The 25,933-nt window shown below is 40.3% G+C and overlaps 1 protein-coding gene across 7 annotated transcripts in view; it reads left to right on the top strand.

The window, feature by feature from the left end:
* Positions 1 to 25,933, top strand: part of msi2b (musashi RNA-binding protein 2b) — a 266,007-nt gene that overhangs the window by 185,353 nt on the left and 54,721 nt on the right. For all 7 annotated transcript variants that reach the window (XM_084941769.1, XM_084941766.1, XM_084941770.1 and 4 more), the window contains exons 8-9: positions 7,169 to 7,251; positions 20,934 to 21,048. In XM_084941769.1, the coding sequence (XP_084797895.1) occupies positions 7,169 to 7,251; positions 20,934 to 21,048 (198 nt within the window). The remainder of the gene's footprint in view (positions 1 to 7,168; positions 7,252 to 20,933; positions 21,049 to 25,933) is intronic.

The following is a 25,933-nucleotide window of genomic DNA, read 5'->3' as shown; positions in this document are numbered from 1 at the left end:
TTGACTTAAATCACCTCACTTTTGATCCTTGCATATTTGTTCCCATGTGAAGAACAGTAATAAGAAAAATAATGCTGCACATCTAATGTCATATAATGACAATTATGCTCTTGAAAAGCCTGAACTTGGTCCTACAGATAATTATTTCTCACATGTTTGCACCAAAAAGACTTTGGCACATTTGTAGAAGGTTGCTGAGCCCTCTGGTGAAATCCTGCTCTAAGGCTGTGATACAAATGGACCGAAGGTCTTTGTCAAGTTCGAAGTGCAGGGTGATTTTTCTCCATCTAATGACTCAGATAAACACTTGTGAACAAGTTCAGATCTCTGGCAGCTCACCTTTGGGTAAACGTGTCACTGTTGTATCAGTTACTTCACACTGTGATTTGCCTTGTGGAGACATGTATAAGTAAACCCTTCTCTTTATTTCTGTGAAATCTTTATTCACACTCCTCTATACCTCCAGTAGTTTGCAGATTAAAGTAATTAAAATTTCACTTTTACTATTTATTAGATGCATTTTTATTTATTTTTGTAGTTGTCTTTGAATACTCTTCTTCTTTTCTCCTTTTAGCTCTTTGTAGAGTGCTGCTCTTAGCCTGCTGTCTTGGTGCTGGTGAGTAAAGGGGAAGTTAGTCACCTTCTCAGCAGATAATTGCTTCCATTCAGTTATTGTTAGAGCAGCTTTGTGATCATATAGGAAGAGAGAAACTCATACTTATAGGTATATTGTTTGGCACTAATGAGGGTCTTTCTGAAGGTAGAGCGTGTTAGAAGAGATGACGAGCACTGTATTCATTTTACCGGTGCACACTTTGTGTGTTTCTGTTGAGATGGCCATTACCACCATGACCAAGCTACAAGTGAGCATTTACTAACAACACAGATTTGAGTTGATATGTGTTACAGTAACAATTAAGGATATTTGTCGGGATGTCTTTCTGTGACTAAAGTGCAAATAAAATCGATGACATAGCAGAAGTGCAGGCTATGATCCTCGTATGTAATTCAAGTGTTACAAATGTTGTGTGTGCTCATGTTTGTGTATTTGTTTGTATGGCGATGGAGTGTCTCTTTAAGTAGGACAGTAGAAATTGATGGCCAACTCAGAAAGCTGACCTACATAGAGGCACAAACAAACTAGTTCCCTCAGCATGCATGCTGAGCCCAGTTGCTCTGCAGAAAAAGCAGAGGAAGCAGGCATATTGTCACTGTAAACATTTATTAAAGGCATACCCTAGATCCATCCATCCATTCGCTAGTCACTTATTCTGTTTTTTTAGGTATAAATTATGCCGCCACATCCCTAGGGTGGTGTGTCTACTGTGGTATAGGATTATTTTGTTAATTTGATGAAAAGCTAGCATTTATTTCTTCATTTATTTATTTTTTCGTTCCATGACCTGTTTATCGATGTTATGAGTCCTATTTTCTATCTGCAGTTTTCAGGAGTCAAGATTAATGGAGAAATGTAATTGATCAGACCAGAATATAAAAACAATCCAAACAAGTGGTGGCGCAAAGTCATCTGAGCACCATAAAATGATAAAGGCCAAGCGTGAAGAAAACCACAATCATATTGAAATCTAATTACACCAATTTATAGTCGCATTGCTTTTATCTAATTGTTTTCTGGCCTCTTGCTTTATTTCATTCTGCTGTTGAAAGCTCCTTCATGACATTTCTCAGCAATCAGTAGATGTCCTTTTAAATGTCGAACAAACTAATAAGTTCCAGCGTTTTAAAGCCTGAGAACTTTTGCTAACAATGTAAAACACCACGTGTGATAATTGTGGCTCAATTTTAAGCTAGTTCTCCCTACCACCTGATGCTCTCTCATACAGCCACCTACACGTACAGTACGGTAATCATCACCTTTACTTTTTTGCTCAGACGGAGGGCTGACACACTGCACACTGTGCAGACCGGGTCCAAAGAGAGATTTGCATTGGTGAAATCTCACGGGGGCTAGTGCATTTACACACCTACACAAAGCATTTCATTGTAATTGACATATTTTCTTTACTTTACAAAAAAAAACTGAAACTTCCCACCATATTAAACTTCTGCAGTGCACATTAGAAACTGCACATTTTATGGCATTTTTACATAACGAGGCTATTTATTAAGTAACTAAGTCCATTATTACCCTGTAAAAACAAATGTAAATAAATAATACATAGAAAAAGTAATAATAAAATGCAAAGTTAGTACTTATTTACAATGTGTATTTCTATCTGTTGCCCAAGAAAATATTTTCTTAAAATCCTTTTTTCATCACAATGACCAGTACAAATGTGCACACAGTACTAGGCAACAAAGATTAAAGCCATGAAAAAATGTACTATGATGAATTCGTGTTGCAATCTCACAGCTAAACCAAAAACTTCTTATCAGTCTCATCTTCTGAGTGTTGTCTGAAACAGTGCTCGTGGCTCACTCTATGGTGCACTTCTGGGATTAATTTTACATCGAGCGTCTTCAGTTCCCCACAGACTCATAGGCATCAAAGCAGTCATATTTATTTGTTTTGGATTTTTATCAGCTAGTGTCTTGACTTGTGACTAGGGAATCCGGGTATGCCTAAGGGACCTGTAATAACTCTTGGTGTTTGTCTTTCTGTTTGTCTTTGTGTTTTTGTCTATTAACCAATAAGAAAAACATATTTTATTTACTACAGAGAGTTGTCAAATCTTGTTGCTAAAATTGAAGATGTGTTTACTGTGGGTGTAAAAAGACAACACTTATAGGTGGAAATCTGCAGGGATATGATGTAAACATGGCCATCTAAGTACATAATGGATTATACGTTGAGTCTATTTAGACTGTGAGATCCTTTTCAGCAGCAGTGCACTGATCAGTAAACATTCATAGATGTGTGCTTTTTTTCCCTCTCTAATGTTTCAGGAGTTTTTAAAAGAAAAATATCTCTTCCTATTCACAATATTTTCTCAAATTTGTTCATTCTCTATTCTCTCTTCTCAGCTATATGTGCGCTGTGCTGTTAGAGAGTTCATGGTGTTAACTGTATTAAACAGGGGATTAATGCCCGGGGCTCTGGATCTCTGGTAATAGCAGACGGAAATACTGATCAAAGGACTCTAACTGTGCCGTGGGTGTTCGGACTGCCTCTGTCTGCTTCTCTGCATTACAAGAAGATTGGGCTTGGAGGATACACCATATAAGCAGACAGTGCTGGAGCTTTCTGTAGGTTTACTCTGGGATGGACAGGTGAAGGTCCCATCAAGTATAATTAGGGCACGACTACTAGTTCAGTGGTAAAGTATAGATAATATGAGACAAGATAAAACATACCTTTTCTGTCCTTTAAGCTTGGTGGAGCAGTTTAGTTTTGGGTACAATTATGCGTGTTTGTGTGTGTCTACATGTGTATGCACATAGGTGCTTTTGTCTTCTCTATTTGTGCCTGTATGTTCCATTTGTGCTGCATCCCAGAAGCTATGAACAACACATCCTCCAGGCTTCTTACCTTTGTGGTGACAGGGTCAGCAGTCAGAGCTACTTAGCAGCATGCTCCTCTCATTACATGCATCAGCAGCCCCTACTGTGAAAGCATTGGAAGTGCACGTTTATAAGCTTTAATTGTTTGCTAAGTGGTTAGACATATTGAAAGTATCTAACGTGTAAAATGATCAGCCATAGTTTAAAGTTCAGCTGTCAGCAAGGAAGAGCCCTACACATGTCATTGTTAAGAACCTTTATGTCTTTTGGTTCATTTGTGCTTAATATTGACCTAGAAAGGTGTAATGAGGTATATATCTTATGATACATATGTGCTATTCATTTTCATGAGTCATCAGGGACATGGGCTATGGCTGCTATACATAGCAGCTGTAAATTAATGTTACCCTTATGTCTTCTCCTTGCATGTTTATGTGCTCACAAATCTTTTACACAATGGGGTAAAGTAAAATTGTAATAGTACCTTCACTACTACTGCAAATGTTACGTTTAACATTTATTTATTTTCATTTATTTAAATTTGGTATTTCCAATTTGTAAGATTTGTGTTTATAGGTGTATTAGTTTCAGCAGTTACAAAGAAGCATTTAAAAGTCAAAGAAGTTAAAGCCAAGAGTTCTCCGTGATTTTCAAGTTTTCCCAGGCTTGGTGGGGCTGGTTGGGTTAGGGTGTGTGAAAAGCATCAGAGCAACAGAAGCAGAGAAACCTGCACTGAGTGTGAAATAAAGACTGAGTATGATGAAGTTGGTAAATGGTTGTGAAAGTAGGCTCCCCGCCGGTTCTGTGGAGCGGCGAAACGAGGCCAAGCCCAGTTCTGGCTAATAAGTGTGAGCAAGTGCAGCCAAGAGGCCTCAGCCAGTGGCCGCATAACACCTATTATCAGCCTTACTATAAGACATCCACGTGTTTCCATTTACAGGGTATTGTTTAAGCTGTGGGAAGGTTCTTCGGTGTGAGGATGTTGACACGTCTCTGCTTGTGTCTGTCAGTGCTGACAGTCTTTAATAGTTTTGTGGGGGTCAGCCTCCTGCTACGTGTGGATAGTTGGAGGAAGAATGGCCAGGATATATGAGGACAATCTGGCTCTGCTGACACCCCACCGAAGGAGGATGGGAGAAAGGAATATTTCTGTTACTGCTATTTTGTGGCCTGTAATTGTCTGTAAGGTCTGTAAAATAGGATAGTAGAGCAAAGAGCTGCAATGCAATGGCAGGGGACAGAGGTTCAGAAAGTACACAGGGGACTGATAAAGGAGGTGTGTGCTGAGCCGACGAGCGAGAAAAATGTGGATGTTTGTTGTGAATTGTGATATTGTGAATGCTACGGTGTGTTCCAGCGGTAGTTTTCACTACAGCCAAATGTCTTTTCCCCCCCTTTTTTCCGTTTAAACAGATCCAGTCATGGGTGGAAGGACCCTGCTGGTGGTATCTGTGGTGGTGGGCTTGGCCCTGACCCCAGTGGATATAATAGTGCAGTGGAAAATGTCCTGTCAGTTGATGGAGGAGCTGCCTGTAGCAGCAGGAAGGAGTGTGGCGACAGGGGCCATGTGTGTTAACCTCTTTCCTTGTCACTTTTTCTGTCTTTCTGCCCACCCCCTCTCTACTTTCATCTCCACCTTTTTCCCTTTTTCTTTCCATCTTTGTTCCCCTAGACTCCACTCCCTCTACCTACAGACCTCCATGACAAATTACTCCTGGCGGTTGATTTGTTGGTTGTCAAAAGTGCTCCCTGTGCCCGCCATGAAGGTGGGGCGAGCAGGAGTAGAAGTTGCTTCTCCCCCACCCCCCCTCCCTGCGTTCCTGCCCGTCGTCATCACCTGTCCCCTGCCTCCCCCACCCTCTCACATACGCTCCCGCTACAACTCAGTTTAGAGACATCTCAGTGGATATTCACATTGTGTCTCTTAAGATCTCATTAGATCTGATGTTGTCCGTATTTAATCAGCTCGCACGTTGGGTTTCCAACCCTCTTTTGACAAGACTGTTTTGATATGTTCTTGCTTGTGTCAAAAGAGAAGCTTTAGGAGAATCTTTTGTTATTTACATAGTAGGAGGAAGTGAAGGAGGAGCAGAAGAGAAAAACGTGAGTGAGAGATAAAGACTTTATGACAGAACTATAGATGTCACTGTTTGTGGTAGGCTGTCTGCTGTAGTAAGTAGCAGGAACAATTCTGCACAAAGAAATCATTATTTTACAGGATGATCTGATGAAGTAATAAGCAGTAAGCAGCTTAGGATGCTAATGTACTATAATATACTTCATTTTCAGTCATGTTCCTGCAAAGATGTGAATATTAAGACACTTAAGCTACTAAATATTTGCAAATCAGCCTGCTTAGGAATGGGTGATATGGATAAAGTACAAGGTAAAATATTATGATCTACCTGAAACTAACCAAATGGGAATTGCTTTTTCCTTTGGTTTAAATACCTGACAAATAAAGGTGTTTAATCACATTGATTCAAAAATCCTGCAAATCCAATACTGCCAGAAAGTGGTGCTGCTCATCGATTTGCAGCATAGCCAGCAAAGGCCCAATACAGCAAGATATATTAAAAGGATAAACTACCTCAGTATAATAAATACAGCAATTCTCTGATGGTTGACAAATCTCTCGTTTGTATACCCCGTGGTGTCGTATGTGTTGTTAGGCGAATATGTGCAGATGTGCGGGAAACTAGGCTCCGAATAGCTTCCCCTCGAGTCCTTGACCTTGAGATTTGTCCTGTGAAGTGGATGATGACTGAGCTGATGCCTGAAGGCATGGATTTGTCTTCATGTTCGTGCGAGTAACAACTGTTGTTTCACATTTGTGTTTAGCTTTCGTCTCACATTAGGTAGACGGTTAACATATACAACATTAGATGGATGGCGCAGTCTGCGGAGTGTGTCGGCTGGACGATGTGTTGTTTATAGAAATGGCTGTTTAGGCTCAGTCCGTGGCGATTTTATTTCGTCAGGTTTTTGCTGTTTTAAAAAAAACTCATCTCCCTGTCAGTCCCTCACACTGTTTTATTCACTAACTGTTTGGCTTTCGAGAAAGTAATAGAATGTTTTCCTTTCAACCCCAGCTATACAGATGCTAGATTGCTTTGTGTGTCACCATCAAAACACAGAAGAGCGCATTGCAATCCACTTGTGTTCAAAAGTCTAAAACCATGTTGTCTCTCTGTCTCTTTTTTCTTTTTTCTTTTTTTTAAAGAGGGGTTAAGCTTTTATCCTATAAATATGGCATGAAAATCCCACTGTCAACGACACATTCATTCTAAGGCCCGTATTAACATAAAAATGAGGGCTTGTTATACAGTGAGATTTCAATAAAAAGAACACAAAATGCATTTAATGAAATTCAGATGCTGGGCCCTAGCTCACTGAATATCATTAAATGAGCTTTGTGCTGTTTTTCCATCTTCTTTTTGTAGAAGAGGTCCTTGAGTGCCCTTAATAATGTGGCAGATTTCATCATATTCCTGATTTAAAGAGGACAATGTCTGTCTTGTTCACTTGTTCTTTTCCATGCCCAAACCAATCTCCACAGATGTGCTTGCATAGTTTCTGGATCTGGCTCATGATAATATTCCATCTTTTTTCTTTTTTTAATTTTACTTACTGAAGTTTTGTGAAGGTTCTCCACTAACCCGGTCTCTTCTTGTGCCCCCTCCCTCTTCTGTTTCTCTCTACATAGGATTTGGTTTCATAACATTTGACAGTGAAGACATCGTAGAGAAAGTCTGTGAAATTCATTTTCATGAAATCAATAACAAAATGGTAAGTCTACGCATTATATTTTTTCCAATTCCAGGTGGACGTCGAAGGATTAATATTTGATTTCTTCTTTCCTTAGTATTAATAGCACAGCTGGTGTGGGTGCGTATGTGTGTGTCCATGTTCATATGCACAGGCTAGCACACACACACACACACACACACACACACACCCACACACACACACACATATAGACACTCTGTGGGTCTCTGGGTCTCAGGGATGTGAAAGCAGTGGTGTGTACTGCCCACAAACCGTGAAATTGTGTGGCTGAGTTCTGCCTGTCAGGCTGAGGGACGGGAGAGTGGAGCCTGTCCCTCTCTTTCTGAATCCCCTACCATGCACACACACGCACACACACACACACGCATACACAGGTAGAGATGTCCAGGGATCCAACAGGGAGGCTACTGGCAGAGGCCGAGTTCATTAGTCAGGGATTAACACCTTCCACAGAGTGCCAGTGATGCTTGTTTTATTTACACCAGTAATATGGTCATCCCAGAACTCCTCAGAGTTCAGCAGCAGTTTTCTAAGTCATCGTGTAACTTATGATAATTGGCAGGAAGCGTTTTCAGTGTAGAAAGTGTGACATTAGGTCCTCCTTCACCCAGTTCCACCCTGCAGGCGTCTTAAGAAATCCTGCGCCATTTAAGCACGTTTGATTGATTGGAGGAATAGTCGTCTTACTACCGTTCAGCAGTGCTCCTTCTCTTCGCTGTGGATCTTCACTCTCTTTCACAGTTCTTCCCTGGAAATGACTGACTGACCGGGTATGTGACTGACAGGACCAGTGTAGTAGAACCGTGTTCACCAGGGACCACTCCAGGTCACACATGACCCCCAGTATATGTCCCCGCGTGTCTCGGCACTGCATCACAGTCAGCGCTCAGGACCGAAACACAAAAAGCCAGAGTGTGACAGAAATAACTGTGTGTGCATGGAAGGTAGCGTGTCACAATCAAATGCTTCAGAGCCTTTGATTTGTAGACGCAGCACCATGTGAACACACAAAAATCACACAACGGTATGAAGTGTAACATCTGACAGCTGTAGATTTTCTAAACCCTTCTCTTACCGGAGGTTTCTTCCTGTTAAAAGGGAGTTTTTCCTTCCCACTGTCGCCAAAGTGCTTGCTCATAGGGGGTCATATGATTGTTGGGTTTTTCTCTGTATCTATGAAGCGCCTTGAGGCGACTTTTGTTGTGATTTGGCGCTATATAAATAAAATTGAATTGAATTGAATTGAATTGAATTAAAAAAAAAAAAATTAAGTTACAAAAATAGTGGATGCAACTTTTTGTTTGTTACTAAATCTGAGCTCTGGAGAATATCCTGGCTGGCATAGTTTGAGCCCCTCTCCACCTTTTTACCTTAATTAAAAATTCTCATGATGTAAGTCAAACTCACAGCCTGTTTGTTAGAACTTGTAATTGGATAATAAATGAATCTTGAATTGTGTTTCCAATTACGAGGCTGAATTTCCTTAACTGAAAAAATTAGTTAATCTTGCATTTTAAAAAATACACCATTATGTATCAGTATGTTATTAAATTAGTTGCACACAAATTAAGGTTTTTAAATTAAGTTTAAAAGAGCACGAGTGGACTGTTCAGATTTTAAAAACACAAAACAATCCAATCTTTTATAACTGTCATTACTTAGCAAATAGTTATATGAAGTTCAGAGCAGTTAAATTATTTGCTTGTAAGCTTGCATGAATTAAGAAATTACAAGGACTTTTAGAGAACGACCGCTGCACAGGTCTTATACTTAAAAACAAGGCGTTACCCAATTGTCTTGTATGTGGGAACATGCTGTGCATAGCAGTCGAAAGCAAATACCTGTCAGCGAATATTATTAGAAACATAAAATCTCCTGATACACCTCAGTCTAACAGGCTTTATGTGAGAAAATGAGCACATGGTATATACTTGGTCAGCGATGAGGTGTATGTGCAGTCGGTCCACTGTAGCTAGCCCAGCTGCTCAAAACATCTGCTCAAGTGGATTCAAACTCACAAATAGTGTTACTGTCGTGCCAACTTCCATAGCCCAGGGATTCTCTGGCATTTACATTCCATCGGCAAAAACGCTTTCTGTCCAGAGAAATGGAATCTCACATACAGGAGAATAGTTTTATTAGGATTATTCAAAGCTATACTGTTAATAAGTGCAATGTCAAAAAAATAGTAACAATGTTGTCATGAAAAGCACGTGTCCTTTTTCATGCACATTCCAAATCTTTGCCTAAAGGGATGATATAGGAAAAATAAGAATAAGAATATTCTAATTATACATATAAATAGAAAAGATTGTTATTACAACAGAGAGGAGTTTTTTGAGGAAGCGGATTAGAGAGAGATGGATGAGAAATTATAGGCTATTTTTGTGTTGCCATTAACATCAAAGCTTTCTCTGATGCAACAGTCACTGTATGGAAATGACTCGCTGTTACGTCACAGTTAATAACAGTTACTAATGTTGTTATTTATTTAACCTTTGCTGCTGAAGTGCTGTGTAAAGTGTAAGATTTGCGACCACGGGGGATGCATGGGGAGTTTGAGTGGTCAAAAGTGCATGTGACACACTGTTGTGCATTGACATGTTGAACCTAATAGGGCGTGCACAGAAAATGTTTCAAGTGCCACATAACTGCAAAAGCTGTATCCCTAGCCTGGTCACTCCACCTGGGAGTCCTAGAAACCCTAACAGACAAGATGAGATGGGGTTTTTTTCTCACTTGGGGTGGAAAGGACACCGTAAGGTCTGGTTTTCTAAGGCTTTTGTCACCTTTGTAACAGCCTCTGTTGGCAGTACCTACTGCACATTAAGTTCCTTTGGATACAGGAAATAAATCTTCTACAAAGTGCTGACATCTAGGAAGGATGTCAAAAGAGAAAAGAATTTGGAGTGCGTTGAGCATTTTTCTAAGACACAAAATGTTTTTTACCCTAGTTGCTCATAGGAGGAAACTGGTTATCCGGTGTCTGAAGCACCAGCACATAAAATAAAAAATGCCTCCTGTCTTCATCCTTATGAAGTACTATACAGAAATAGACCTCATCCATCCTCCCCATGAGTGTTATCTAAGATGGTTATTGAATAATTGATGCAGACAGAAATTCCACCCCACTTGGGAGGGATGTGGATGTACAGGGCAGCCCACCTTCTCCTTGCATGTCCTCTCAGGAGCTCTGGCGGTGTACCAGGGTCAGCGTCCACTCAGATGTGAGGGACCGGACCTTTAAGTGACTTGGTCGCTCACCCTGTGTTCATGTGCCACCGAGGCCTCGCTCTCTCAGGAGCGCTTCATCTGTTCACTGTGAGTTCTGCCTCATACATAATTAAAAATAGGGTGCTGCTTAGCAAGACTCTCATAACCTGTGACACCATCTGCACTGACTTCTCCATTAGCCTGCTTTAGCAAATGTAGGCTATGATAAAAGTATCGATCATCCCCTCCAGGGCCACACGTGATTGTGGAAACATGATTTAGCTACCGTGGCACCCACCCCTGTATTAAAACCAGTAAATATTTTCAGAGTAAAAAAAAAAATCAATACGGGGGAGATTACGTGACAGTTTTCTGGTACTTTTTTTAACACTTTATCACACCTTCCCCATATATGAATGTCTATATCATATTGTGGTGAGACAGCACCTTATTAACAAGTAACGGCTGTGACGCTGTGACTTGTGTTTTCTTAGACAGGAGTACTCCTCCCCCCAACAAATCACATACACCACCCTGCTGTTATGCATGCACAGCTAATTCATAATAATACCTATCAAGTATTGGCTCTTATGAGTGAGCAGTGTGCCATTAAAATGGAGTCACATTGGTTTCAGTGAAGTGCTTTAATGTAATGTTCTTTAATGTGTTATTTTCAATATTCAGCGAATGAGTAGCAAATGATCACAACAGGAGGGAGAAATTTTCTGTTCGCTGTCAATTTCTCACTGTGTCTTCCTGACATGACCAGCCAATTACCGCGCCGAGGAGAATAAGCTCCGACTCTCCAAGTCACTAAGGAGAAGACTAATATAAGTAGGCGTTTATACAATAGCTCCTAATGCAGAGATACAGATGTACTCTGCACAGTGTATTGACTCAAGCATAATGTTGAAAGAGAAGTAGTAAAATGTATAATGTAGCCCATATATTTCTGTGGCTACGACGTGTGTTTCACAACAGCACCATATGGTACTTTGCTGTCATTGAAAGCACGGAAAGCATTGTTTTTCTCCAAAATCATCTTGATCTTTGATTCACAGTTTTCTCTTTTTAATGTTCTGCAGGGATAAAATAATTCAAGTTAGTACTTAAAAGATTCGACTCATTTGTAAGCCTTTATACCAGATTTACAATAATGAATGTGTAGTTGCAGCCAGCTGGATAAAGTTGCCTGCTCTGGTGCATGCTGTATAATACTGTGCCAGATTTTTATGCACTTTCAATGTTTGGACCCTTATGTAGCACACAGCATAATCTCTGATTGTATTGTACGATACAGATTCAGATTCATAGGTCATATTGACACGGACCACAAAAAGAAAAAAACAGTGTCCTAAAGAATCATCTTCAGTGACGAGATGATTTGCTCATCTCAACATCATTGAGTCAGTCTGGATTTATATGAAAAAACAGAAGCAACTGAGGCCGTCTAAATCAATAGATGAACTGTGGCGAGTTCTCCAAGATTCTTGGAATAACCAACCTGCCAGGAGTCCTGAACAAATGCTGGTTAGTGTGTGGAGGAGCGTTTATGCTACTCAAAAGCAAAGAGTTGTCACAGCAAATGTTAATATTGATTTAGGGCTTTTCTGTTTGGTGCACTATTAGGTTAATTCAGTGGTGGAATGGAGCATTGTTTCAATTAGCGTTGGTAGTGGAGAAAGCATGACATACTTTGGGAATATTTGAAAATGTGATTGGAATGATTCTATGAATGAAATTATTCCCATTAGGTTAAAAACACAGCAGGAGCCAGGATTCTCCAAATCCACTTTCCGTTTTCTTAACCCTCTCAAGGCAGGCGTTGCAGATTTGCAACAGTTAAAAGCTAACAACCTGATTACCCCAAATACATATTTTATGAGTTTTTTTACTCAGAAGTACCACTGCAGGTATTATTTTGTGCATTAGCAACAAAAACTTAATTTGAGCCTGAGAGGGTTAAAGGGGATGAATAAGGTATCAAACCACATCATTACTTGATCGTGATCGGACCATAAATGACAATATGTAAACATTACTGTTTTTCCAGTTTCCTCTTTTAGTCAAAGAGCTGGATTTCTGGTGATTTTTATCCAGCCTTACAGGGTCCTGGGTATTTTCCTGCATAGTGCTCTTAGTTTAATTTGGCAATCTGCAGGGATTGCTGTGTTGATTTGAGTTTGAAGCTATGAGGTTTTAAAGTGTGCATGGTACCCTTGTAGATCTTATATTGCATAAATAACCCCTGGACACACTCGGTTATTGCCAAAGACTAAACGTGTTATCAGTATTTTGAAAAAGATTTTTACAGAGAGAGACTTAAGTCTTTGGGCTGTTGAAAATGTCTTGGAAAATATTTTTTTAAAGAGTGGAAATCTTTAACAGTCTTTGAACATGAAGTGCTTAATAAGGGAGTAGGACCACCCTTTGGAGTAGTTTAAGTCCCTCATGGAGGGTTGCCTTACAAGTTCTCGACTGTAAGTAATTGGATGTTTACCGCTTACTGAAGAAGGAAAGCTTTGAGGGATGAAGGAGGTTGAAATCCACTTTGCACTCTGCTCTCCAGGATGTCCCATAAAAGCTCAGTGATGTTCACATCTGCTGAGTGAAGAAGTGATGGAAGCCATTTGACTTTAACCTGATGATCATGGTCTCACTGTTGAATGTCTCTCAGTGTCTACAGAGACAATATCATCTTGTAATATAGGAGTATGACAAGAAAGCAGTGTAAGCATCACGGGGTGCACCTGTCCTTAGAATGACCTCATATTCCTTAGCCTTTATATAACCAGACAGAGAGATAACATCAGACATAATGACTCATGTGAGATTGAAGGCCATTGAAGGCATCGTTTTGCTTTATCCAAAACTTCTTACCATTATCATACGTCTGTGTACCAACACTCAGATGCCCAATTTTCCTACTGACAATTCATACAAGTGCCTCTGTTGTAAATATATACTTTATATAATGTATTACATATAGCCTTTGTTTTGTTTGTTTTTTGTTTTTTGTGTATTTTTTGCTTGAGGTTTTAAATGAGAGAAATGCTCCAGCTAAAATCGTTGAAATGTTAGTAGTTGGACCCATATTAGAGAAAATGGTTTTAAAAGTACACAGTAGCGACCTCTTCTTGAAAAAAGAATTTTAAATTGAGTATCAAAGTGTCAAATTGTGTGTGTAATTGTCTCAAAAAGCAAAACTCCATTATCTGCTGCCCATCAAAAGGCCCATTAAACTCAATAAACACTCATATGACATATTTAGAAAATCTCCACTGATTCTTTTTCTTTTCTTAGGATGCATATAAACTACACCCCCCCCCCCCCCCCCCCCCCCCCCCCCCCCCGACTCACCATGCCTGACAGCCTGACTATGGGCAGAGCTGTGATATTCCATAACTATTCAGTTCATGTGTTTTGACTTTTTAGCTCTGAGTGGGAGCTGGAGTAAATGAATCACACTGTTTCCATTCTTCAGTCTATCAGTCTGCTGATGGAATCCATTCACTAGTGAAGCTAATAGCAGCTGTACACCTCCCCCTCCACCTGCACACACACACACACACACACACACCTAACACCCACAACATTCATCCCTGAAGGACAGTCATTGCCAGTTCATCCCGCCCACACCTTCCCGTCATACCTACAAGGTTAATATGTATGGGAGATGCATTGAAAAGGTCATAACTGGAGCGCTTTACCGATCTGTATCATAGGGTCTGCACATAAAAAAACAAAAAACAAGGACAGTTTGCTTTATTCTCTGTCTGGGGGCTATATTACTACATATGGCAGAAGTAGTGTTTGTGATGTACTACAAGTCCATCTTTGAATAGGCTCTGATGCATATCTACGCCTCAAAAGTTCGACTTCAAGCCTAGTTATTAGTAGCTAGAGAATAATATACTGCCCAAAAGAAAACAAATCTTAATTTTACAGCAGAACAAGGATAGTTTAGAAAAAAAAATGGAAAAGAATTTACAGGGACAGAATTGGTCTGGCTAATGTACACTACATCCTTTCAATTTTTTCCTTATCATTGTTAAGCTGCACTCTCCCTGAAAAATAGAGAAATAAAGTAAATAATTATCCCAAGTAGCCCTATAGACTTTTTAACAAGCATTCTTTCCAGGGAAAGGACCCAAACAAAATATAATTTAGTACATACAGGGAGTGCAGAATTATTAGGCAAGTTGTATTTTTGAGGAATAATTTTATTATTGAACAACAACCATGTTCTCAATGAACCCAAAAAACTCATTAATATCAAAGCTGAATGTTTCTGGAAGTAGTTTTTAGTTTGTTTTTAGTTTTAGCTATTTTAGGGGGATATCTGTGTGTGCAGGTGACTATTACTGTGCATAATTATTAGGCAACTTAACAAAAAACAAATATATACCCATTCCAATTATTTATTTTTACCAGTGAAACCAATATAACATCTCCACATTCACAAATATACATTTCTGACATTCAAAAACAAAACAAAAACAAATCAGCGACCAATATAGCCACCTTTCTTTGCAAGGACACTCAAAAGCCTGCCATCCATGGATTCTGTCAGTGTTTTGATCTGTTCACCATCAACATTGCGTGCAGCAGCAACCACAGCCTCCCAGACACTGTTCAGAGAGGTGTACTGGTTTCCCTCCTTGTAAATCTCACATTTGATGATGGACCACAGGTTCTCAATGGGGTTCAGATCAGGTGAACAAGGAGGCCATGTCATTAGTTTTTCTTCTTTTATACCCTTTCTTGCCAGCCACGCTGTGGAGTACTTGGACGCGTGTGATGGAGCATTGTCCTGCATGAAAATCATGTTTTTCCTGAAGGATGCAGACTTCTTCCTGTACCACTGCTTGAAGAAGGTGTCTTCCAGAAACTGGCAGTAGGACTGGGAGTTGAGCTTGACTCCATCCTCAACCCGAAAAGGCCCCACAAGCTCATCTTTGATGATACCAGCCCAAACCAGTACTCCACCTCCACCTTGCTGGTGTCTGAGTCGGACTGGAGCTCTCTGCCCTTTACCAATCCAGCCACGGGCCCATCCATCTGGCCCATCAAGACTCACTCTCATTTCATCAGTCCATAAAACCTTAGAAAAATCAGTCTTGAGATATTTCTTGGCCCAGTCTTGACGTTTCAGCTTGTGTGTCTTGTTCAGTGGTGGTCGTCTTTCAGCCTTTCTTACCTTGGCCATGTCTCTGAGTATTGCACACCTGGTGGCAAGTGGCATCTTGGCAGCTGCAAGCTTGACTTTTCTCAGTTCATGGGCAGTTATTTTGCGCCTTGGTTTTTCCACATGCTTCTTGCGACCCTGTTGACTATTTTGAATGAAACGCTTGATTGTTCGATGATCACGCTTCAGAAGCTTTGCAATTTTGAGACTGCTGCATCCCTCTGCAAGATATCTCACTATTTTTGACTTTTCTGAGCCTGTCAAGTCCTTCTTTTGACCCATTTTGCCAAAGGAAAGGACGTTGCCTAATAATTATGCACACCTGATATAGGGTGTTGATGTCATTAGACCACACCCCTTCTCATTACAGAGATGCGCATCACCTAATATGCTTAATTGGTAGTAGGCTTTCGAGCCTATACAGCTTGGAGTAAGACAACATGCATGAAGAGGATGATGTGGACAAAATACTAATTTGCCTAATAATTCTGCACTCCCTGTATATCTGTTGTTATTTTACCATGCTAGACTTTCCAAACTGATGGTCTGCTGGGATGGGATCTGTCTCCTTATATTATACAGCTTTTTGGGGTTTCTGGGTTTGGATTCTTTTATGCTTCCAACGAAGTAGTTTACAGCTTGCTTGGGCAAACTTAAAGGTCTACAGTTGATGTATACTGGAACCTAACAAGCATAGTTATCCTAATTAACCTTCTTGGAAAGTGTAAATGTGGTTATACGGATATTCTCATTCCTTAAAATATTAAACTAATTATTAGTGTGAGAAGAACTAGAACTGGATAAGAAAACATACGTAGTCAGGTAGGTGTCCCTCCTCCTGCTGAAAAGGAACACACTCTACAGTCAGGGTGGTCTAGTTAAGGACATGCAGTATTGTGCAAAATCATGAGCCAAGCCTTTCTTTATAGTTTATTCCTAGGAGCCACATTTTTAAAGTGGTCTTGTATAGTAGTTTTCCAGGCTTTCTGAAGGCCTTTTAAAGCTTTTCTTCAGATTTTTCAAAAGTTTTCAGTCTAGTCCTTGTACCTGATCATTTTCAGAGAATTTTGTTTGTTTTGTAAGCCACTTACTACCTATGAATCATTCAAGTATAACAAACACCTAATGCAAGGTATACACCAGTGCTGTATCAACACATAACAGACAACTTAGCAAATAACGTTTTAAATTGTATCTTTAGAGATATAGTTACTAGCAGTCTGTCTCAAAAACACATCATTTTTTCCCATTTCTGTATGAAATGAAATGCCAAAAATAGCACAGTTTGACAGACATAAAATAACATTGGTGCATCAACAAGATGATTCCTAAAGAGGTATTAACCAAAGACTTGCTATATCATTGCATGATGAGCAATTATATCCCTAAAAATATATACCTTTTGGAGGAAACTGGACAAGTGGAGGAGAAAAAACGTGAAGGCTTAAAAAACTTCAGGTTTTGATTTACACATCTTTCATAGCAACAGAAAAGTGGTTAGCTAGCCACTTCTGCCACACATGTGACATGCTACTCTTGTTAGGATAACTCATGACATTTTACATTGTAGAATGTTAGCTTAGTTGCTACTGGAATTTTCCACTCCATGACTTGTGACAGTTATACTTCCTTCAAAGTTAGCAGCTTTTTCTCCACTCATTGCTAAGTTGCATGAATCTCAGAACATTCCGATTTTATAGCAGTGTCGCTCACAGCGTTAACATGATTTCAACCTTGGCAAAATCTGGGCAAACATGGACCTACTTGGAAATAGTAGCGAGTGACCCAAGCATGGTCAGCCAGAAAAGACCACTGGAAGCATAACACTGGCTAGATCACATCAGAACAAGTTGCCTAATTATTGCACAGTTTATCAAAAAAAAAAAAAAAAAAAGGGTTTAACTCATTCTTTATGTTATTGAAACTTCAAACACAAGCCATATGTTGTTACAAAATGTTTTAGTATCAGTGTTGTAGACTTGTAGTCAAGACCGCCTAAACTAAGACAAAGACAATACCAAGACCAGAGGGTATTGAGACCAAGACAAGACCGAGTCAAGACCAAGACAAAGTCGAGACGAGACCGAGACAAAAAAGTCTTTCAACTGCAGCCAGATGCTGCTTCGTTTACGGGTGTCAGGCATATTTATGTGTTTTTGCAATGCACTTGCACAGACCTCCTCACCGCTGTCTACTGTCTGACTCACTTACTGAGAGGACAGTCAGTAAGTGAGTCGTGTCTCTCACCCTCTGTTTTTCACATAATGATATTATCCTATATCCTCGCATGTGATTGGCCACAATATGGAGGGATTGGAGCATAGCTGAGCCACTGTGTGAGAGCTGTGCAGCGAAACAAAATCAAGTGAGGAGCCAGCTTTCGCTCAATGGGAGTCGACTCTTCTGATTCACTACAAAGCACTCTCTAAGCATGGCTCTTAGAGCTGATGCTTTTGTGCATGACACATTATCGAACGTTACGTTGTACGTCATGGATACTGTTGACTCCAAATCTCCAAATCTATGTCGATTTGAGACAGCAAGACCGAGACAAGACCGAGGGATCCAAGACCAAAGTCAAGACAAGACCAAGCCCACGTAAAAGTGGTCTCAGGACCGGTCTTGGTCTCGAGACATCCAACTCTACAGTGTTGCCTTCACAGACGTACTTGTTACCTTCTGACTTTATCTTGGGTATGCAGTGATGTAAGTCTCAAGGCTAAGCTATCGCCTGCGGTATATCAGTGCATGAAAGGCAGAAACATTTCAGTATATGTTGAAAGCACACACATTGAAGTAACCACACCTTGTCAACACTTTGTGACAGGAATCCACTTTACTAGTTACTTAGCGTTTATACTGTGTGTGTGTGTGTGTGTGTGTGTGTGTGTGTGTGTGTGTGTGTGTGTTTCAGATCTCGTGAGTGCCGTTTCTGAGAAAAATGGTATAACTTGTCTGGCAGGGAAGGCAAGGCAGTTTAATGGTGTGTCCCTTTTCTCGACAGGGTGCAATGGTGCTCAAACACCTTCATTGATAGTGTTTAAATTGTGGATCAGGAGACTTTTCACAACACAATATTGTGCAGCCTTCAATAAATGCAAGAGTCCTTGACAAATTACACAAGCTATAATTCTGAAAAATGATCCCCGTTAAAATAAGGACCTGTGTTCCCTTCATACTCTGAATGTGCCACAAGGTTCAGTCTTTCCACATGGTGAAATCTGAATCTCTATTCTCTTGGCTGCTGAACCTTTGCAGTTCTTCGTTGCCGGGCTCCGAATTGTCTCTCTGTCCTTTCTCTTCCTTACTGTTTGATTTAGTCGACTATGAAAAGCTCTTGCCTCCTTTGCTCTCAACCTCCTGTGTGTCTGAAGCAGGTGAACACCCACATACTCACACCACCACAGAACCCGGCCCCTGACTGGTTTTAAATCCATGACAAGGAGCCCGCACTCTGAATATCAAAAGACCCGCATCTGAGAGCATGTAGGCATGACTCACACCTGGCTCTGTCTTACTCCCAGCAGACTACCTGAGCGTCCATCTCGCTAGTTGTTGCAGGGGTTTCTTGAAGAGGCTGATCAGCTGCTGCCACGTTTGAAAGTGTGGATAGAACTTGAATGTATTTGTCACCCGGCTATGTGAACATTTGAAAATCCCAGCAGTGTGCTGTGATTTTTAACACGCCCATTTGTCCCACCCGCTTCCTGCTTCCATGCCGCGGGTCATTTTCAGACGGGAAAAAGCGCCTGTGCTCTCTTCAGCACTATGTCAAACCATACAAGGCACATAAGAAGGGTAGAGTAGCTGTGACAGCTACAAAGTGGCTGAGGGAACTGTGTACTTTAGTTGGTCTGCTTCAAATAAAAGAGCCACTAACAGCAACAAATCACAGCTCTGCAACACAGCAACTTCCCCCCGTGATAGAAACCTTTTTCATTAGTGTTCCCTTTTTTACATGTCTTGCTCTCTGCTAGATACAGTGTACAGAGCTTGTTACACTATGCATTCAGCACAGAAGTTTTCCTTGAGTTTGGCAACTTGAAATAGGATGTTGTGTCTACTGCTGTGCATGTATGACTGGTGTGTGAATACTAATGTGCATCACTGGCCTGTCAGAGTCGCAGGCCTATTTGTATGGATGCTAGGCTATACCTTGGTTGAGGTGTGCACAGGACTGGTGCAGTAGCCTGTCTTGTGCAGCAGGCCAGGATGACATGTGAATCGCAGCAGCCGAGAAAGCCCTGTTTAAGTGGAGGCAGTAGGGAGAAGCAGGCAAGAGCCAGGAGGCAAACAGACAAACAGATGGACAGGCTGATGCCAAGCAGGCAGTGGAGCAAATAGATTGTGCAGCATGGTGAACAGACTCAGCCTACCAAAGAACAACCAACAGACACAAGACCGTGCCACCCTTGTCAGCTGCTTGTGCTTCTCTATAATTCATAGAGATAGGATAGATATGTGGTAAATAGGACTCTCATCTTCCTCCTTCTTCTCATCTGCCCCTGTCACATCCCTCATTTGATATGTGTTATGTAGGAGGAGGAGATGTCAGTCTTGCAAGATGGGAAATGAACAAACCTGTATGTGGGAGAAGTGAAGTGAGAGGAATAAATGCAGGAAAGAGATGAGCGCTGCAGGTGGAATTGGACTGCGGGACACTGGGGACTCCAGCCCAGCAACAATGCACAAATGCACAGTACACAAACAGAAAAACAAAGCCCTTACTCAGTTTCAAAACACACCGTTTTGGCTTTAGGATTTGAAGCTGTTTTTGCAAAAAAAAAAACCCAAAAACATTTAAGGTCAATGAAAAATGATAGCAAAGGAATAACGATTTGTCAAATGACAGGACTTGTTTGAAGATTAGTCCTTTTGTTAAAAAAAAGAAAGAGTCTGGACATACTTCCACACTGTGGGAGTCTGGAGAGCAGAACTTCTCCTACCTTTATGTTTTAGAAACTCATGGAAACTCAAGTATTTAGCCTGTATTTCCCTGAGGGTTTGGGCACATGCTCACTGGAGCAATAACCTTTGCTTTAATGCAGGAGAAGATTGTAAGTTTTCCTTAGAGACTTTGCTCTAAAATGTGAGGTGTTCAGATTTGCTCAGTCTGTTTTTTCCCCTTCTCTCTCTATGGAAAACATCTAGCACTGTGCAAGTCAAACAGAAAACCACCTTAAAGAGCTGACACAGCCCTGTCAGATCTGTCGGGCTGCGTACCAACACAGACTAATGCTTTGGTTGTGTGTATGTGTGTGTTTGTTGTCTGTCTACATAGGTAGAATGTAAGAAGGCCCAGCCCAAGGAGGTGATGTTCCCACCAGGTACACGGGGGCGAGCCAGGGGTCTGCCCTACACCATGGATGCCTTCATGCTGGGGATGGGCATGCTAAGTGAGTTATACTTGTGCAGATATCTAAACAGGACTCTGTGAATATTTGGGCATATTTCCATGAGATCTTTTGGTGATAAACCAAAAGACTTGCTTCTGGTGTTTTTACCTCATTTTGCCAATCCCGTGACGGTCAATCAAGAAAAAGGCCGATGCATAAAATTTTTACGGCAAAACTATGTTTTGTTTTATCCAGACCAAATGCCAGACGTGCACACCATTCAGTCACCAATTTCTATCTGCTTAAAAAATCAACTTATGCAAACTTTTGTCTAGATAGCCCCATTAGGTGGGCGCTGCCCCTAATTAGGCTGCTTCAAGGTGTGCCACCAGTGGCCACTGTGGTCTATTTCTGGTTGAGTGTGGTACAGCCAGCCCCTGGGCATATAGGAGCAGACCAGCACATTAGCAGGCTAAATGAAGAGGAAAATTGGTGTAATGTCATATTAAGGATTCATCACTGTGCCCCCCTTAATGGGTAATGAAGGGGACACACATGTCAGAGAGAGATCTCATCTACAGGGACCTCAGCTGCTGGCCCACCCCTCTTCATTACCATCCAGCCTATGCCTGTGGCCCTTTTTATTTAACACTATTGCACTCTCTCCCTCCCTGCCTCCCCACTCACCCGCTATCCATCTATGTGTCTGTATGTCTGTCTGTAACCAAATGGATTTGCAATCACATTAAAGATTTATTTTTTCATTTTTTTTTTTCAGAAGCAAAAGAGACATATCGCTGATTGTAAGAAACTCATTTTGCACTGCACGTAGCCCCTCCCTCTCACAGCAGGTGCAGGTGCATTTGTGTCTCCCGCAGCTCTCAAAGCTGATATTCATATTTCGCTGTCGCTTGTTTTGCATTTTCTCAAAAACTGAACAATCACTGAGGCCCAAAGCTATTCTTACCAAAGAAGAGGGCAGTAAACTAATTATCTATGTTATCTATCTATCCATTTATCTATATACAGTTGCTTTAACTGTCATGGTTATTGCAGCCTTGACCTTTCCATGGGGGTGATTATACAGTTGTTTGTGGTAAAAGTGTTGATACGTTTGGCTGAGTGCTTCTGTCAACTCTATCTAAGTCGCTCCCAGTTCCATCTCATCTGTTAGAAGTATTTAACAAGCACAGTGAACTTTTCAGAACTTATTACAGACTAATGTGTCTGCGAAGAGGAGAGCACTCTTCCCCTCCATTGGGAGACGGCAGGCAGAAAGGCAGTGATGTGCTCATGTGAGAATATTAACAGCCAACTTGTTTGGAGACACTCTTATCTAAATGAAATTGGAACAAGGACAGCGAAACATTCCTTTATATAATTTGCATTTGGAAAAAGGGACCCTAGGCTCATTATTTAAGAAAGTGTAAGCTCCTTTTGTGCCAAATCTCATTAAAGCCATCCCTAGCTCCTTTGTTTACTGCCTCTAATCGAGGCATTTATCTTTATTGTGTTGCGCCGATGTATGTTTGCTGAAATTAATACACATTTGAGCCTGGGCGAGGTATGGATGTACCAGATGGATAATTGATTTTAAAGTGAATCAGAACTGTTGAGCCATAAAATAGGTACATTAGCATGCATATTAATAAGGCAAATAAGAGCACTAAGAGGCCGCCACAAGGCCAGACACAATGGCAGGCTTCATTTAGTGAAATAGTAGGAGAGACAGTGAGTTATCTCCTTCTTCCCCGTACTTTCTCCCCACCTACCACACTGTCTTGTCTGAAAATATTTGTGAGTTTGCACATACTAAGACTTTCATGAGATAGGAGATGAACTTAGTATGTATCTCAGGCTAGTGTCACTTTATATTTGGCGCTCTCCTTTGACACACTGTGCACACACATAACTGAAAACTCTTTGCTTAGTAAAAAACCCCAATTTTAATGCGGTACATCAGACAAGGAAAGTGGTCTTGCTGTTTCAGAAAATGTCAAAATAAGGACGTATGAGAAGCTCGGGTATCTAAGCCAACAATTTTAGTTTGGCACTTATTCTGTTTGACAGTATCAAACACATAATATCCAATATTTTGCTGTCTGTGATAGGTTTTTCGTTGTATCGTATCACAGTTCTTTTCAGACCAAACAAACAATGAGAGGCTTTGTGAAAGCCGTCCATCTGTAACTTCCCGGTGATGACTTCTCATCAGCAGCTGATGAGCATTGTTTGTTTTTTTTTCTGGCGTAGCCTCTGTCCTACTTCATCCATACCAGGTTAAGGTTCCCCTCACCGCCTCTCAGCGTTGCATTTCTTTTTGTCTGCTAGAAAAGGGGAGAGGGTCTGAGAGAGGCATTTTCCCATTGGCTTGGGAATAAATTGAACTTTTTCATCGACAGCAAACACTGATTAGATATTTATGACCAAGGTCAACCTTTCTGATTCCAGCTGGCAAAGGCTCTGAGGCATACAGAACAGAGCATCGCACACATTCTCCCTCCCTCACTCACACACATGCACACATAGCTTGCTCACACTCAGACGCATGCATGCAAAATATGTTTTGACGCCTTGCAAGCACATACATACAAGTGCATGTATACATATATATATAAAAACATATATGTATATGGTATATGGATCGTGCACACATACTTTCTAATAATGTTTTACTTAGTTGTATTTAATGTAATACCAATTATCCAGCACTCTCTAGAGAAATGCAGTTTCTAAATTACGGTCTTGACATTTGAATGGTATTGTGACTGCAGCCACTTTATCGGGGTAGTACACAGCTAACGAGAGCTGAGGACACACGTGCCTGAAAGAGGTTTCAGAGGTCAGTTACTGAGGTGTAGCTTACACACAACAAAGAAAGAGTTATCAAGGCTGATTCATTCTTAGCCTTAAGGACGTCATCGTGCTAGGTAATTTAGTCCAGACTTATGGTTGTAGATGATAATAGCTTGAGGAACACAGATAAAGACTTAGACATATACTATAATTAGGGGGTTAATTATGTTTATATTACCTTTGATGGTGCTCAAGCTCTCAGTCGTCCCCCCTCCCCACGCACTCATCTCAAATTTTCTTATGTCTGTATACCGCTTCCTAGCCGCCTGCTCCCTCACACCCCGTTTCTCAATATGTTGCCCACAGCTGCTTCTGTCTGAAAACTGTCCAGCTAATTAACTGGTGGGTCTGTGGTAGTAATAAGAATCATGACAGCAGATGAACAATACATCTGCTACTCTTAAATTTTTCTAATGACACTGGGTCCACTTTGGGCCTCATTGCAACTCGCCATTCACCCAGGGACTGTACAGCTTTTAACCAAGTCTCTACCCCCACAGAAACCACTGACTTTGATTTATGCATGACAGTTTTAAAATATTCCATTTGCATCAAGATTATAATTCCCTAGCTAAGCTTTGGGTAATGCTTCAATTGTATAAAAATTATTCTTGATAATTCCAGTTTTGATGTATTGCAGATACATCATGCAAATGTATGATCATCAATCAGTAAATCAATATTAATACAACTTTTCAGATAAATGCTTCAGATAACAAGTAATCGAATAACAATTAAATTCAAGTTCTGTTTTAATTTTGTTGTAAAACTTTTTTAAACTAGCAAAATAAACGAATAATTTTACTACCTTGTAGGTACAAATGTGCAGCTGCCTCTTGTGTGACTATATCATTTTGACAAACTACTGTACATTAGCTATATTACTACACATGAACCTTTCTGTTACTGTGAAGAGATATAGAACATAAACAGATACCGACATCTCAAGGAGCCTGCTATAAAGTGTTATTACACTGAGCTATAAAAGTGCCAGATAACTTAAGGTTAAATAAAGAGTGAAAATGAATTAGATAGTTAAGAACCAAGAGCAGCTGTATTTGTGTGGGAGCATATCAGTGCTTTGGTTTCCAACCATTTGCTGAATTTGGGACCAGCTCTTAATACTTATCACAAATAAAGAGCTAAACTAAAAATGTATGAAGCTTTAAAAAAAAAATTCAATACTAACTGCTTTGAGTACCTTAAACGTGTTAAATATTTTTGTACAATTGTGTCATTGTCCATCTTCAGTCACCAAGTCTGCTCCCCTAAAACATTTTTGTTTTTTACAATCAGGGCCTCAGTCGTATCGTTGTAGCCATTATTTTTGCTGGCTATAAAAACATTTTACAGACCAAATTAATCAGTGAGATCTCAAACTATGGCAGAATTCCTGAAAAATAGTCCTGTTAAATTTATGCCACCTCTAATTGGGTTTAGAGCACAAACACACATGGCAAGCCACCAGCCTTGGTGTACGAAGTATTTTTCTAAACAATAATAGAAGTTTTTTCAGACATGTATTTAATGAGGGGTTCCTTTCATTTTAAAACTGTAACATAATAGTTTATTTGTTAGAATAAGATCCTGAAGGCCATCCTGTGTGAATATATTTTCGAATATATAGTTAGGTCTAGTCTAGTATTTGGACAATAAGACTTGTTTTTAAATTTTGCCTGTCTACATGACCACATTGTATTGAAAATTAAGCAATCAAGGTATAATTGAGTATTGAATTTCGGATTTAATTAAAGGGGTTTAAAAAAATAATAAACACATTTTTTACACATCCCCTCTCTTTTCAAATGCTCAAAAGTAATATCGCATAAGCTGTTTTCCTTTATCTTATGACAAATTAGGGGATAAAAGTTTGCAAGTTTAAGTGTAGAATTTGCATTTGGTAGTTGTTCCTGAGAACTCTTAAAATGCAGATCCGACAGGTGTCATTGGATGTGAAAAGACCATCATTAGGCTGAAAAATAAAACAGACTTATCAATGAGATAGAAGAATTTTAAACCGAGGTTTAACTTGGATGATGTGAAGAGAAAAGCATGGAAAATGAAAGGAAGGGCTAATTATCCATGTGTA

The sequence above is a fragment of the Perissodus microlepis genome, chromosome 10 (genome assembly GCF_051167445.1).
Source record: "Perissodus microlepis isolate ML-2025 ecotype Zambia chromosome 10, ASM5116744v1, whole genome shotgun sequence".
NCBI lineage: Eukaryota > Metazoa > Chordata > Actinopteri > Cichliformes > Cichlidae > Perissodus > Perissodus microlepis.
The sequence above is the reverse complement of the archived record's forward strand: the minus strand, read 5'-3'. Positions and strand labels throughout refer to the sequence as shown.